At 44.6% G+C, this 15,389-nt stretch overlaps 1 protein-coding gene and 1 long non-coding RNA gene across 2 annotated transcripts in view; both read left to right on the top strand.

The window, feature by feature from the left end:
- The window catches only part of BCAR1 (BCAR1 scaffold protein, Cas family member), a 209,498-nt gene extending 203,581 nt beyond the window's left edge, over nucleotides 1–5,917 (top strand). Inside the window, exons 6-7 of the mRNA XM_075325703.1 lie at nucleotides 1,293–1,382; nucleotides 5,149–5,917. Coding sequence (XP_075181818.1) covers nucleotides 1,293–1,382; nucleotides 5,149–5,658 — 600 coding nt within the window. The 3' untranslated portion in view covers nucleotides 5,659–5,917. The remainder of the gene's footprint in view (nucleotides 1–1,292; nucleotides 1,383–5,148) is intronic.
- Nucleotides 5,918–7,236: 1,319 nt separating this feature from the next.
- On the top strand, nucleotides 7,237–13,829 carry LOC142254581 (uncharacterized). Its single transcript, XR_012727264.1, has 2 exons — nucleotides 7,237–8,895; nucleotides 11,119–13,829. It is a non-coding gene; the product is annotated as an uncharacterized LOC142254581 (long non-coding RNA).
- The last annotated feature ends 1,560 nt before the right edge of the window (nucleotides 13,830–15,389 follow it).

The following is a 15,389-nucleotide window of genomic DNA, read 5'->3' as shown; positions in this document are numbered from 1 at the left end:
GGCAGGAGGGCTTTAGAAGGTGAGTAAAGATTTTTTTTCTCACAGACACATGTCTTCTCACCGGTGCATGTCACACGGAACACATTCGTGTGGTCCGTTTGCATTACATGTGACATGTTTGCATTCTGTATGACACCCGTGATGCTGGAGAGAAAACGGACATGTCAGCGTGAGAAACACACGGACACACGTAAGTTCGGAACGGACACACGTTCCGTGCGCAAATACTTACGTGTGTCCAAAACCATAGGAATACCTAGGTCTACGTGTGTACGTGTCTCCGTAACGTGAGAAAACTGCCAAACACGTACCGGAGGCACGAACGTGTAAAGAAGCCTAAAGCCAGCTTTACACGTTGCAATTTCGCATACGATATCGTATGCGATTTGCAATGCCCCCATCGTATGTGTGGCACATTCAATTTGTTGAACGTGCCGCACAAACGATTAACCCCCTTCACACGTACTTACCCGTCCATACGACCTCGATGTGGGCGGCGAACGTCCACTTCCTGGAGTGGGACGGACGTTCGGCGTCACATCGACGTCACGCGGCAGTCGGCCAATAGAAGCGGAGGGGCGGAGGTGAGCGGGACATAAACCTCTTTCCTTCCGCATTGGCGGCTGGAGCCGCGGGACGCAGGTAAGATCTGTTCAATGTTCCCGGGGCGTCACACACTGCGATGTGTGTTGCCTCGGGAACATTGCACAACCTCACGTTCAATTCATGAGGAATGAACTTTGTGTATGCGATGAATGGATTTTCGTTCAATCGCAATCGCACGTACCTGTCACACACTACAATGTACCTTACGATGCCGGATGTGCGTCAATAACGACGTGACCCCGCCGACACATCGTAAGATATATTGTAGTGTGTAAAGCCGGCTTTAAGGTCAGTCAACTCTAAATGTGATCCAACAGTGCCACCTAGTGGAAATCTGCTGTACTGCAAATTTCTAATTCCAGGCTCTACTTCAAGTGTGTAATTAAACATTGCTAAGAAAAGGAAAAGAAGAACAAATAACTGACATAGTTACGTAGCTGATGGATAATCTGAAACACTAGAAATAAACTGCAAATGTAATTAATTGGTTACGTTAGAGTATCTGATTAATTAAAAGGGGCACCTATAATGAGAAGCTGCTATGGATGCCTTAATGAAATTCCTCCAGGTCGATTCTGTGGCTTGTCACATGTAGTGCTGGGCATTCACTGCTTTTTGTCTGTTTACTGATAATTCATGTCACATCAAATTAAAAATGACATTTTCCTGTTTGCACCTGTGTACAGGGTAAAGAAGAATTTGAAAAAACACAAAAGGAACTGCTTGAAAAAGGAAACATTATACGACAAGGGAAGGGTAATCTAGAGCAGCAGCAGGTAATGTATTGCAGCCTATATAAACCTACTGGACCACAAACAGCTGTGTAATATGATCGTATCAAGCTAAGGAGCTCTCTAACAGGGAGCACTCTGATAATAACAAGAACACTCCGATAATAACTTGGAGCACTCCGATAATAACGGGGAATACTCCAATATTAACAGGGAGCACTCCAATAATAACGAGAGCACTCCGTTATTAACAGGAGGCACTCAGATAAAAATGAGGAGCACTCCAATAATAGCAACGGGGAGCACTCCAATAATAACAACGGGAAGTACTCTGATATTAACGGGGAGCACTCTGATAATAACAGAAAGCACTCAGATAATAATGGGGACCACTCCGATAATAACAGGAAGCACTCTGATAATAAAGGGAAGCACTCTGATAACGAGAAGCACTCCGATAATAACAAGGAGCACTCCAATAATAACGGGGAGTACTCCGATAATGACAGGGAGCACCCGGATAATAATGGGGAGCACTCCAATATTAACGGGGAGCACTCCAATAATAAGAACAGGGAGCACTCCGATATTAACGGCGAGCACTCTGATAATAACAGAAAGCACTCAGATAATAACGGGGAGTACTCCGATAATAACAGGAAGCACTCTGATAATAACGGGGAGCACTCTGATAACTGGAAGCACTCCAATAATAACAAGGAGCACCCCAATAATAACGGGGAGCAGTCCGATAATGACAAGGAGTACCCTGATAATAACAGGGAGCACTCTGATAATAACGGGAAACAATTTGATAATAACAGGGAGCACTCCGATAATAGCTGGGATTTATAGTGCCTGGAACATGGCAGCGGGTCTGTAGACAGCATGTTATACAGCACCAGCTAAACAGATTGATACATACTTGGTGTGAAAAGATGCCATGGGTTATCCATGAATTTGTGTTCTCCCAATGCTGAGGAGTCCAATGGGTGGTCCTAGTAGTTGACAGTCTTCCAGGCTTATAAACATAGCTGTCAGCTACTAGGTAGGACGGGACAGTGGACTCCAAACAACAGAACAATCATGGATTTATGAATCTTCCCTCAAAACTGTATATCAATATGTTCAGCTGCTCCTACGTTATACAATTCTACCCACAGATATGGCAGGTTCCCTTTAAAATAACTGTAATTCACATAATATAGACAAAATCCGTAGCTGATTATCTAGCCACAGGTAATCATTCTATTTTCATTATTCAATAATGTACACAGGATGTAAAGAGGACGGACCAGTCCATAGGGCAAATATGGCCAATTTTTGTTCTTATTTTGTTCACCTAAGTATTCCTTTTTTTGTATTTCCTGTATGGGGTTCCAAAGATATGAACCTTTATATTTGGGGCAAATTTTTATGGCCTTTCCAATGGGGTGTGTCTCATTGGGTTCTTTGAGGGCGTCTCACAGGGTTCTTTGGGGACGTGTCTCACTGGGTTCCTTAAGGGCATGTCTCACTGGGTTCTTTGGGGGCATGTTTGACTCGTAGGGTTCTTTGGGAGCATGTTTCACAGGGTTTTTTGGGGGGCGTGTCTCACAGGGTTCTTTGGGGGCATGTCTCACAGGGTTTTTTGGGGCGTTTCTCACGGGGTTCTTTGGGGGCATGTCTTGCTCGTAGGGTTCTTTGGGGGCGTGTCTTGCAGGGTTCTTTGGGGGCATGTTTCACAGGATTCTTTGGGGGCGTGTCTCACAGGGTTTTTTGGGCAGGTGTCTCACAGGGTCCTTTGGGGGTGTGTCTCACAGAGTTCTTTGAGGGCGTGTCTTTAGGCTGCTCTGTATAATTATGCTGTGAGCACCGCACCCTTCATAAAAAACAGAATAATTAGCACTGAATAAATAGTAGATATGTATGGAAACGTAGGACTGATTATAAAAAAGAAAAAAGCACAATACTCAAGGAGCAAAGAAAATAAAATAAAAATGAAAACTGGCCACTTTGACCTGGAGATAGATCTTCTTTCACGAGAATCCGCCAGCAGGTTTTTGGTATGTAATCTGAAGGGGATTGAGGCTGGCACACAGAGTTGAGCAATGTGGTGTTATTTATAACCCTGTGTGCTGTTTTTTACTTAGAGTGAAGGTTTTATCACCTGGGATTATCATTGCTGGACTACACTATCCAATTATGCCCCCTCCCCCTCTGATTAGCAGCGCTCTCTCTATAGACATTTTACATACAGAGCCTGATATGGCTGCATTAACTTTCTAAGATTTGCTGCATTTAAAAACTGATTCTGTCAGAACGGCTGCAACCAGTAATCTAAGTGATACATCATTGGATTCAGGGTCCTTTTGCCTACATGATACTGCTCTCAGATGAGGTAGAAAAAACCTGCTCAAGATTCCCTTTAAAGAGAAGTTTTCCCTAAGCACATGACTGTACTTTGGATACATGTCTTACAAATCTGCAATACAGCTTTCATAACCTGCTGTGTCTTTGTCATGTACTGATTTTATATATATATATATATATATATATATATATATATATATATACTAGCTGTAGTACCCAGCGTTGTCCGGGATAGTAACTGTCTCTCTGTCTCTCTCCCAGTCTCTGTCTGTGTCTTTCTTTGTCTGTCTGTGTCTTTCTTTGTCTGTCTATGTCTATCTCTCTGTCTGTATGTGTATCAGTCTGTCTGTCTCCATCTCTGTGTGTGTTTGTCTCTCTCTATCTCTGTCTCTGTCTGTGTGTGTGTCTGTCTGTCTCTTTCCCCATCTGTCTTTGTCTCTTTGCCCGTCTGTCTCTTTCCAGGTCTGTCTCTTTCCAGGTCTGTCTCTTTGCCTGGTTTGTCTCTTTGCCCGGTCTGTCTTTTTGCCCGGTCTGTCTCTTTGCCCGTCTGTCTCTATCCCCATCTGTCTCTTTCCCCGTCTGTCTCTTTCCCCGTCTGCCTCTTTCCCCGTCTGTCTCTTTCCCCGTCTGCCTCTTTGCCCGTCTCTCACTTTCCCCGTCTGTCTCTTTCCAGGGCTGTCTCTTTGCCCGTCTTTCTTTGTCTCTTTCCACGTCTGTCTCTCTCTGTCTGTCTGTCTGTTTGTCTCTATCCGTCTCACCACTGACATCTTATTACCTAACAGTTAACTAAACTAACAGTTTATTTTGTTCCTATAGCAACCACTGACAGTTGCTATTAATAGCTTGTAGCTCCCACCTCTATTCAGTTTAATGAAGGCAGGATTTTGGAGATTAACTGTAAAGCGTGGAGTTAAATTTTCCCATCAGAACATAGTCTATGACTTTCCCTGGGTCACATGAGGCGTCTGTGCAAAATTTCGTGATTGTAAACGCGACGGTGCAAATTTCTTTAGCGGTCATACACACACACACGCACATATATACATACATACACACATACATACACTGAGCTTTATATATTATATATATATATATATATATATATATATATATATATATATAGAATATATATATAAATATATATATATATTCTTTTTAATTTATTTATTGTTTTATTTTTTCATGGTTTTTGTATGAAATCACAAAAAATGTTTCCCACTATTTGTGGTTTTACCCACAGATATTATACATTGAGTATTGTGTAGTGCATTGTGTGCATTGCCCGTGAAGAGCGGTTTTCACACATCTAGATGATACCTGGAGGCTTCCCTCACTCATTACATTTCTCGGTACCTCTATGATTCTTGAAGAACTAAAGATCATTGATTTTAATAACAGAAATCAGAACCAAGACATGTTGACAAATAAAAACACTTTCTCTCTGTTTTACATGTTTTAGCTGAAGCAATTTGAACGTTTGGAAGAAGAGGTTGCCCGACCCATTGAGAACGATCTGTCCAACTGGACACCACCTCAACACTACAGCCAAGTTCGAAGCGCCCTGAGCAACTCAGACCGACAACTGCTTCTCTTCTACCAGGAACAGTGTGAGGCCAACGTCACTACTTTGACCAATGCCATTGATGCCTTTTATAGCTCCATCAGTAGCAACCAACCTCCCAAAATTTTTGTGGCCCACAGCAAGTTTGTTATCCTCAGTGCCCACAAGCTGGTATTTATCGGGGACACGTTGTCGCGCCAAGCCAAAGCTCAGGACATCCGAAACAAAGTCACCCACTACAGCAACCTTATGTGTGACAAGCTCAAGGAGATTGTTCTTTCCACCAAAACAGCAGCACTTCAGTACCCATCTCCATCAGCAGCCAAGGATATGGTGGAGAGAGTGAAAGACCTCAGTAACAGCACTCAGCAGTTCAGGATGGTCCTTGGGCAGCTGGCTGCCATCTGAAGGCACAGTTGACTGTATTGTCTAGAGACCTAGTCCGGGTGGTTAGAGTCGAAGCAGTCGGCTCAGTGAGCCGGCTATGAATTCTCTATACCGACGGCTAATAGACTTTAATTCCACCTCATATAAGAAAGATGAATTTTAAGTGAACTGGGACTCTGTGTTAGTCACTAAGATGACACTACAGCCTATGCTACATTTCCAGAGGAATGTTGAACCACAATTAGCTATTAGCTAAGCTTGTAAATATTTCTGACCCATTCATTGATTTTAGATGGAATTATTACTTGTCCATTCCATGGCCCCAATAGTCACAAATAAGAACATTTTTGGGGTAATGCATTTTATTATGAATTGTGTTTTACGCTGCAATACCATAAAGGTTTACCCACTGGAAGACCTCCACTGCTTCAGGAAGCATGTGTAATCCAAAGCCAGAGTCACCCAACGGCTCATATACTTTGTCAGTGCCTCAGTCTTAGGGTTACTTTGCACGCTGCGACATTGCAAGCTGATGCTGCGATGCCGAGCGCGATAGTCCCCGCCCCCGTTGCAGCTGCGATATCCTTGTGATAGCTGCCGTAGCGAACATTATCGCTACGGCAGCTTCACATGGACTCACCTGTAATGGGACGTCACTCTGGCCGGGGACCCGCCTCCTTATTAAGGGGGCGGGTCGTACGGCGTCACTGCGACATCACACGGCAGGCGGCCAATAGGAGCGGAGGGGCAGAGATGAGCGGGATGTAAACATCCTGCCCACCTTCTCCCTTCCGCATATCCTACGGGAGCCGCAGTGACGCCGGTAGGAGATGTTCCTCGCTCCTGCGGCTTCACACACAGCGATGTGTGCTGCTGCTGGAGCGAGGAACAACATCGGACCATCACATCAGCGTAATTATGGATTACGCCGACGCTACACCGATGATACAATTACGGCGCTTTTGCACTCGTTAATCGTATCATCTAGGCTTTACACACTATGATGTTGCCTGCGATGCCGGATGTGCGTCACTTTCAATTTAACCCCACCGACATCGCACCTGCCCCTTAGGGGAACTTTGCACACTACGACATCGCAGGTGCGATTTCGGTGGGGTCAAATTGAAAGTGACGCACATCCGGCATCGCAGGCGACATCGTAGTGTGTAAAGCCTAGATGATACGAGTAACGAGCTCAAAAGTGTCGTAATTGTATCATCGGTGTAGCGTCGGCGTAATCCTTAATTACGCTGACGCGATGGTCCGATGTTGTTCCTCGCTCCAGCAGCAGCACACATCGCTGTGTGGGAAGCCGCAGGAGCGAGGAACATCTCCTACCGGCGTCACCGCGGCTCCCGTAGGATATGCGGAAGGGAGAAGGTGGGCGGGATGTTTACATCCTGCTCATCTCTGCCCCTCCGCTCCTATTGGCCGCCTGCCGTGTGACGTCGCAGTGACGCCGTACGACCCGCCCCCTTAATAAGGAGGCGGGTCGCCGGTCAGAGCGACGTCCCAGGACAGGTGAGTCCATGTGAAGCTGCCGTAGCGATAATGTTCGCTACGGCAGCTATCACAAGGATATCGCAGCTGCGACGGGGGCGGGGACTATCGCGCTCGGCATCGCAGCATCGGCTTGCGATGTCGCAGCGTGCAAAGTACCCCTAAGCCTGTGTTTTTAATCCAATTCTCCATACATACGGTTCATTCAGCCTGAGAACTTCTTTAGAGTCGTAATCACATAACATTCCTCCCATTTCCAATCCAAAACTGAGAATTAAGGCCCTCTGTTTGATGTTGATCCAATGTTAGGCCAAATTCAGACGTTCATGTTTGAATTCAGCCTAAAGGTGTGAGCATATTACATCTTTTATACGCCGGCAGTGTTTTTCCTGAAGTGTCTTCATTGCCATCTTCTTTGCCACCTCTGAGGTCTTTTTTATACTTTTGACTTTCAAGAGTCAACAGGAAGCCGCCCAAGAGATGAACATGCTACTTTTTTAAACAAAAGACAGAAAAAATGTAGCGATATGTTCATTTTAATATTTTTTGTGGGTTTCTTCTTAACTGTTGGATCAAAATAGAGGAGAGGTTCTTAAACTGTAACTGTTTAGCAACATAAAGGAGAGGTTCTTATCTATTAGCCCAACATAAAGGAGAGGTTCTTATCTATTAACCCAACATAAAGGAGAGGTTCTTAACTGTTGGAGCAACATAAAGGAGAGGTTCTTAAGGCCATGTCACACTAAGCAACATCGCTAGCAACATCGCTGCTAAGGAACAACTTTTGTGACGTAGCAGCGATGTTGCTAGCGATGTTGCTGTGTGTGACATCCAGCAACAACCTGGCCCCTGCTGTGAGGTCGTTGGTTGTTGCTGAATGTCCTGGGCCATTTTTTAGTTGTTGCTGTCCCGCTGTGAAGCACACATCGCTGTGTGTGACAGCGACAGAGCAACAACTGAATGTGCAGGCAGCAGGAGCCGGCTTCTGTGGATACTGGTAACCACGGTAAACATCGGGGAACCAAGAAGCCCTTTCCTTGGTTACCCGATATTTACCTTCGTTACCAGCATCCGCCGCTCTCACGCTGTCAGTGCCGGCTCCCTGCTCTCTGCACATGTAGCCGGACTACACATCGGGTAATTAACCTGATGTGTACTGTGGCTAGGTGTGCAGGGAGCCAGCGCTAAGCGGTGTGCACTGGTAATCAAGGTAAATATCGAGTTGGTTACCGGATATTTACCTTAGTTATCAAGCGCAGCATCGCTTCCACGCGTCGCTGCTGGCTGGGGGCTGGTCACTGGTTTCTGGTGAGATCTGCCTGTGTGACAGCTCACCAGCAACCCTTGTAGCGACGCTCCAGCGATCCCTGCCAGGTCAGGTTGCTGATGGGATCGCTGGAGTGTCGCTTAGTGTGACTCTCACCAGCGACCTCCTAGGAACTTACCAGCGATCCCTATCAGGTTGTATCGTTGTTGGGATCGCTGGTAAGTTGTTTAGTTTGACTGGGCCTTTAACTGTTGGATCAACATAAAGGAGAGGTTCTTAACTGTCTAGCAAAATAAAGGAGAGGTTCTTAACTGTTTAGCAAAATAAAGGAGAGGTTCTTAACTGTTTAGCAAAATAAAGGAGAGGTTCTTAATTATCTAGCAAAATAAAGGAGAGGTTCTTAACTGTTGGATCAACATAAAGGAGAGGTTCTTAACTGTCTAGCACAATAAAGGAGAGGTTCTTAACTGTTGGATCAACATAAAGGAGAGGTTCTTAACTGTCTAGCACAATAAAGGAGAGGTTCTTAACTGTTTAGCAAAATAAAGGAGAGGTTCTTAACTGTTGGATCAATATAAAGGAGAGGTTCTTAACTCTTTGACCAACATAAAGGAGAGGTTCTTACATGGATCAACATAAAGAAGAGGTTCTTAGATGGATCAACATAAAGAAGAGGTTCTTAAATGTTTGACCAATATAAAGGAGAGATTCTTAACTGCTTAGCAACATAAAGCAGAGGTTCTTAACTGTTGGATCAACATAAAGGAAAGGTTCTTAAAGGGAACCTGTCATGAGAAATTTAGCTATAAACCTAAAAGTTCCCCCCTCTGCAGCTCCTGGGCTGCATTCTAGCAAGGTTCCTGTACTTTTTGTGGCCCCTTTTAAACCAAATTAAATACTTTATAAACTTGTACCTTTTGCTATGTAAATTTTGTAAATCGTCCATGGGGGCGGGCTCTCTGGTGACCGTTGCTGTTCCTCCAGCAGATTTACGCCGCCCCCCAACGCTGAATTTCATATCTCAGGACGCCGCCCCTGGTCCCGCGCATGCGCTGTGCGACTGTAGCGGGACTGTGCACTGTGTGCACGTGTGACCGCTGGTGACGTTTTGCGCAGGCACGAGGTTATGGGCGGCGCTGTGAGTGTCATCAGCAAGTGCCGCCCATAACCTCGTGACTGTACTTTCCCCTCTTCCTCCAGCGTTCTGCGCAAGCGCTTGCTGGCCAGATGACCCGACGTCACCTCTTTCCCATCTTGCCCTGCTGCAGGGTAAGATGGGAAGGAGGTGACGTCAGGTCATTTGGCCGGCGAGCGCTTGCGCAGAACGCTGGAGGCAGTGGGGAAAAGCGTGTCCACGAGATTATGGGCGGGCACTTGCGATGCAATCACAGCGCCGCCCATAATCTCGTGCTTGTGACACACGTCACCAGCAATCCTGGCGTAGGCGGCACCTCGGGCGCAGTGGGCGGTGTCCTGATGGATGAAATGGAGCGTGGGGGGACAGCGTCAATGTGCTGGAGGAACAGCAACGGTCAGCAGAGAGCCCGCCCTCATGGATGATTTACAAAATTTACATAGCAAAAGGTACAAGTTTATAAAGTATTTAATTTGGTTTAAAAGGGGCCACAAAAAGTACAGGAACCTTGCTAGAATGCAGCCCAGGAGCTGCAGAGGGGGAAACTTTAGGTTTATAGCTAAATTTCTGATGACAGGTTCCCTTTAACAGATGGATCAACATAGAGGAGAGGTGGTTCTTAACTGTTTAGCAACATAAAGGAGAGGTTCTTAATTAATGTATCAACATAAAGGAGAGGTTCTTAACTGTTTAGCAACATAAAGGAGAGGTTCTTAAAGCTGGTGTCACACATAACGACGACGACAACGACGTCGCTGCTACGTCACCATTTTCTGTGACGTTGCAGCGACGTCCCGTCGCTGTCGCTGTGTGTGACATCCAGCAACGACCTGGCCCCTGCTGTGAGGTCGCCGGTCGTTGCTGAATGTCCAGCTTCATTTTTTGGTCGTCACTCTCCCGCTGTGACACACACATCGCTGTGTGTGACAGCGAGAGAGCGACGAAATGAAGCGATCAGGAGCCGGCACTGGCAGCTGCGGTAAGCTGTAACCAGCGTAAACATCGGGTAACCAAGGGAAGACCTTTCCCTGGTTACCCGATGTTTACGCTGGTTACCAGCCTCCGCTCTTGCTGCCAGCGCCGGCTCCTGCACTGTGACATGTGGCTGCAGTACGCATCGGGTAATTAACCCGATGTATACTGTAGCAAGGAGAGCAAGGAGCCAGCGCTAAGCAGTGCGCGCGGCTCCCTGCTCTCTGCACTGTGACATGTAGCTGCAGCACACATCGGGTTAATTAACCCGATGTGTGCTGCAGGAGAGCAAGGAGCCAGCGCTAAGCGCGGCTCCCTGCTCTCTGAACTGTGACATGTAGCTGCAGCACACATCGGGTTAATTAACCCGATGTGTGCTGCAGGAGAGCAAGGAGCCAGCGCTAAGCGCGGCTCCCTGCTCTCTGAACATGTAGCACAGCGATCTTATGATCGCTGCTTCTGCTGTGTTTGACAGCTAAGCAGCGATCATAACAGCGACTTACAAGGTCGCTGTTACGTCACCGAAAATGGTGACGTAACAGCGACGTCGTTGTCGCTGTCGTTTAGTGTGACACCAGCTTAACTGTTGGATCAACATAAAGGAGAGGTTCTTAACTCTCAGTTTTGGTTTTTAGCCAAATTCAAGCAAATGTAAAATCTAGGTGTAGAGGAACTAAGGTTGTCATGAATTCTCAGTGCTGTCAATTGTATCACAAGACTGCAGGTATCTATTTTGATGCAGAGTTATTATACTGCATGCACAATGCTGCCCTCAAGAGTAAACATCAGCTCTACTACATCTATATTTGTTACAGTTAATGATATTTCCACAAAGTTTTTTGCAGAAACAGTAATCTAGGATTTTTAATATAAAATTGCAGGATATTCTGTTATTGGGGAAAAAAGAGTTTTCATTTTTAATTTGGAAACAGTGCCACTCTTGTCCTTGGGATGTGTCTGGTATTGCAGTCCATTCTTAGTCAACTGACCCATAATACCAGATGCATCCTATAGAATTATTCTAGAAAAAAAGCAAAGGTTTTTTTTTTATTTTATGGACAAATTTTAGGCTAGGTTCACACAGAATTTAAGATTTGACAATTTGAAATCCACTGTGCCAAGTCAAAAGCCTGCAAAATAGTGTGGGAAAAAAAGGCTTCCAAAACCTCTTTAACATCACTCCAGGAAACACCTATAGGGAATCTGTTATCACACTTGCAGCCGCTCCGGCATTTCAGAGAAAATGTACTTTATAAATCCGGCTCTTCCTAGTTCTAGGAGAAACCTGTCAATCACTTAGACCTGCACGGGTGGAGCCGGACTAGTCTGCTCCCTGAATCTATCTTTAATGTAAACATTCTTTACAAAACTGGATGAAAACATTCGGTTTCAGTTTTGGCGCATGTATCAAATGACAGGCTTCCTTTACAGGTATGTTCATGCTGCATATTTTTTTGTCCGTTTTTCAAGCAGACGATGCTTTAAGGTGCTTTTTTTTCTCTAGAATTCTGTAAACCTGAAGCATCTTTTTGGTTGTTTCCTGATCAATTTCATGTAGTTTTTTCAGAGTTTTGTGGAATATTTTAACAATCATTTTCCTAATTTTTTTTTTTTTTTTTTAAAACATTAAATAATGCCAAAAACACTTAGAAAGGCACCCAAGCATCTTTTTAGCCTTTCCATTGACAAGTATTTAAATTGTTCAGATTTTCTTACTAGAAAACATCTGAGAAATGGTCACGTCACTTCTTTTAACCACTTGGCATGTTTGCAAACCTAAAGTGGTTAAAAGATGTAGAACCGTCTGAATACATGAACAGCAAATAATTGTGCCATGCAAATTAATATGGCCATTTTGTTGATTTTTTTGTGCAATGTTTTTAACAGACGTGCTCAAAAAATGGTGGAAAGAGATTGAAGTGTGAAATATCCTAACAGTAAAGAAAAATATTGCCTTAAAGGGACTCTTGTCAGCAGATTTCTGCAATGAAACCTGAAGACAGCATGCTGCAAGTGTTAAACTAGAGACTTCAGCCCTGTGTCTGTTATCTCAGTCTTTTTTTGTTTACCTGCAATGTCAACTTTAGCCTCTTATCTTTATCATTAGTGGGTCTCAGCAGCAGGTGAGCTCTAGTCCGACTCCACCCCTTCTGTGATTAGCAGCTTCTGCCTATGGAAATGTACACTGGAAGCATGGTGTGGGCGAGAGCAGCTCCCAGAGCTCTGCTATATGCAAAATCTAAAATCTTTCGGTGTCAGAATGGCTGCAGCCACTAATCTAAGTGATACATTGTTGGACTCAGGGCCTCGTTGCCTATATCATGCTGCTCTCAGATACTGCTGACATTTCTTTTACAAAATGGACCATTTTCTGAAGTGGATTCCTCTTGTTGGATTTTTCTATCTCAAAAACACTCTGTGTGAACATACCCTTACATCTCATTGGTCATGGATGTTCCCATCTCAGTTGTTTATGGCTGAGGCGGCAGTATCTGCACAGGATCTGACCACAGGGGGCGGCTACAGAAGTAATTCCGATAGGTATCACTCCCGAGCAGAGTAATCTCTCCATCATGAAGGCTTGGAATGGGAATAGCACTTTAGGATAGAACAAATATTTTTTTGTGCTATGTTTTACTATAAGCAACATACCAATGTCATTGACTGTAAATTATTATGAATTAATAACCCCAAGTCTGCACTTGTCAAAAGTTATCCAGAGACGCCAGTGCTTCTCTTTCCAGCAGATCTCCAGCCTGTAATCCCAGATCTCGCATCAGCCTCGCCACTCACTAGAAGATGAATCCGTAATTATTTGATGTTCCACAGTCTATTAGATTGCAAATTACCCGGCCATACATCGCTCGGTAACTATGCCTTAATCCATTTTCAGGAGGTGATTATATCTTAAATTAAACCCTAATCCATTTGCCCAATCATTCCATTAATTCTCTTAGGATGTAATTTATGTGTTGCTATATTTGGGAGAATTCGGTGTATTTTGATGTATGAATGCCATAGATTTTCTCTGTTGGGCTATATATTTTATGTAAGAAATGAATGTAAGGTAAGAAAATATTGTCAGCACAGAAGAACATATTGGAGAGTTGTTAATGAATTTGCTGGAAAAAAAATCACACATATTTTATTCTGATCTGAAGTCTTATGCCACAGAATCTCCTGTTCATAGTTTATTGGAAGCTTGAAATGCCATCTGCCTGTATAAAACACGTTTGCCTAGTTGTGTTCTGAAAAAAATATGTTCTCATTAATAACCTGCCAATGTCATCGACTATAAAATATTTTTTTTTACCTTTAGTGACAGTTAGTAATAGATTTTTAAAAGGAATCTGTCTCAAATTTTGCTTCCCAATTTGAGGACTGCATACAATAGTGAGAGACTCTGATTGCAGCGGTGCGTGCCTTACAGGGCTCCTTACTGCAGCTTTCATAAAGTGCATTTTATCTGCTGCAGCTCTGCTAGTCTTCTCAATGATGAGCTTAGCTAACCTCACCCCCAGCATTGATTATGATCCTTATGACTGTAGTATTCATTGATAAAAAGCTGCCAGGCAAGCCAGAACTCATTAATATGGAGGATTGCATAGCAGGATCTCATAATTGAGAGGACTTAAAGGGGCTGTCTGTTCTAAAGGGGTAAGTCTGTAGTCACTCTATGTGACTGCAGACTTATGAATTCCCCAATCGGAGACACTGTGCTCTGTGAGAATTCACTGTTTTTTGAGCCAGGAACAGCGGTCACGTGACTGCCATTGTGCAATATGCATGTTCCCGGCCAGAATTCGACTAGTGGGTGTAGCTTCACTGAGTACAAGTGTATCGAGCAAGGCCACGGCCACTAGACGGGTGGGTCTAATAGTTAGATGTGCTCACTCCATACACTTGTGTCACACGTGGACTTGGGGAAGGTCAGGAGTGGGGCAAGACACACAGTAAACAGGGGTTTCACCACAACAAAGAGATACACTGGGGAAACTTTAACAATGGTCGGCCCTAGTGCTAGTGAGGGGGAAGATGGGACACCTCCTGCACTCACCTGTAGCTGCACCCTGAACTGCTAGCCAGTCCTTATATAGGTTCCACAACTATTGCCAAGCAGGATACCTGAAGCCCTGAGAGACCCTGTAATAACACTGGCTTGTGAGCTAGCATGTAAGGATCACTAGTCCCACTGCTGAGTTAACACTATAACTACTGAGGTAGTCATTTTGACTACTTTGCACTATGTATTTCTATATAGGTGTCACGAGTCCAGTAGTTCTAGTGTTAAAACAAAAAAAGGATAAAGCCCAGCTTCACGGCTGCAATCAGACACCAGGACTGCAGCCTAACTGCTTCATAGTAACAAGGGCTCAAGCAGCTCCTTCCACCTCAAGGCCTAGCTACAGAATGGATCAGAATAACCGGCGCCCTCTACTGGGAGATGTGACCATATATAGGGGAATTGGAGTGGTCAACAACCGGAAGCTCCTGAGGCCAGGAGTCAGAAGCTGCTGCAAAGCAAAACTGACATTAACCCTTTCAGCACCAAAGGAAAGGGAATTGCATTTAATGTAAGGCATCTCAAATGGCAAACAGAGACTCTGGCGCAGATCCTGTCACAAGTCTCTAGTAACAGAGAGACGACTGTGACGGTTTGCTGCCACTTTAGTAGCATATATTTTGCCAGAAATGTACTCTAGTGCCTAACTGTAGTGTGACAGGGTCCTTCTCCCATATCATACAATCAACAGAGCGAGAGATGAGTGAACAATCCAAAAAACATTTATTCCAAGCAAAACAGAATGTCCATCAAATAATCCACCACGCGGAGGCTAAAAATAGTCTAGAAATGGCATAAATGTCCCAGAATTCAGT

This window comes from Anomaloglossus baeobatrachus, chromosome 10 (assembly GCF_048569485.1).
Source record: "Anomaloglossus baeobatrachus isolate aAnoBae1 chromosome 10, aAnoBae1.hap1, whole genome shotgun sequence".
Lineage (NCBI taxonomy): Eukaryota > Metazoa > Chordata > Amphibia > Anura > Aromobatidae > Anomaloglossus > Anomaloglossus baeobatrachus.
Note: the sequence above shows the minus strand (reverse complement) of the source record. Positions and strands in the feature narration are given on the sequence as shown.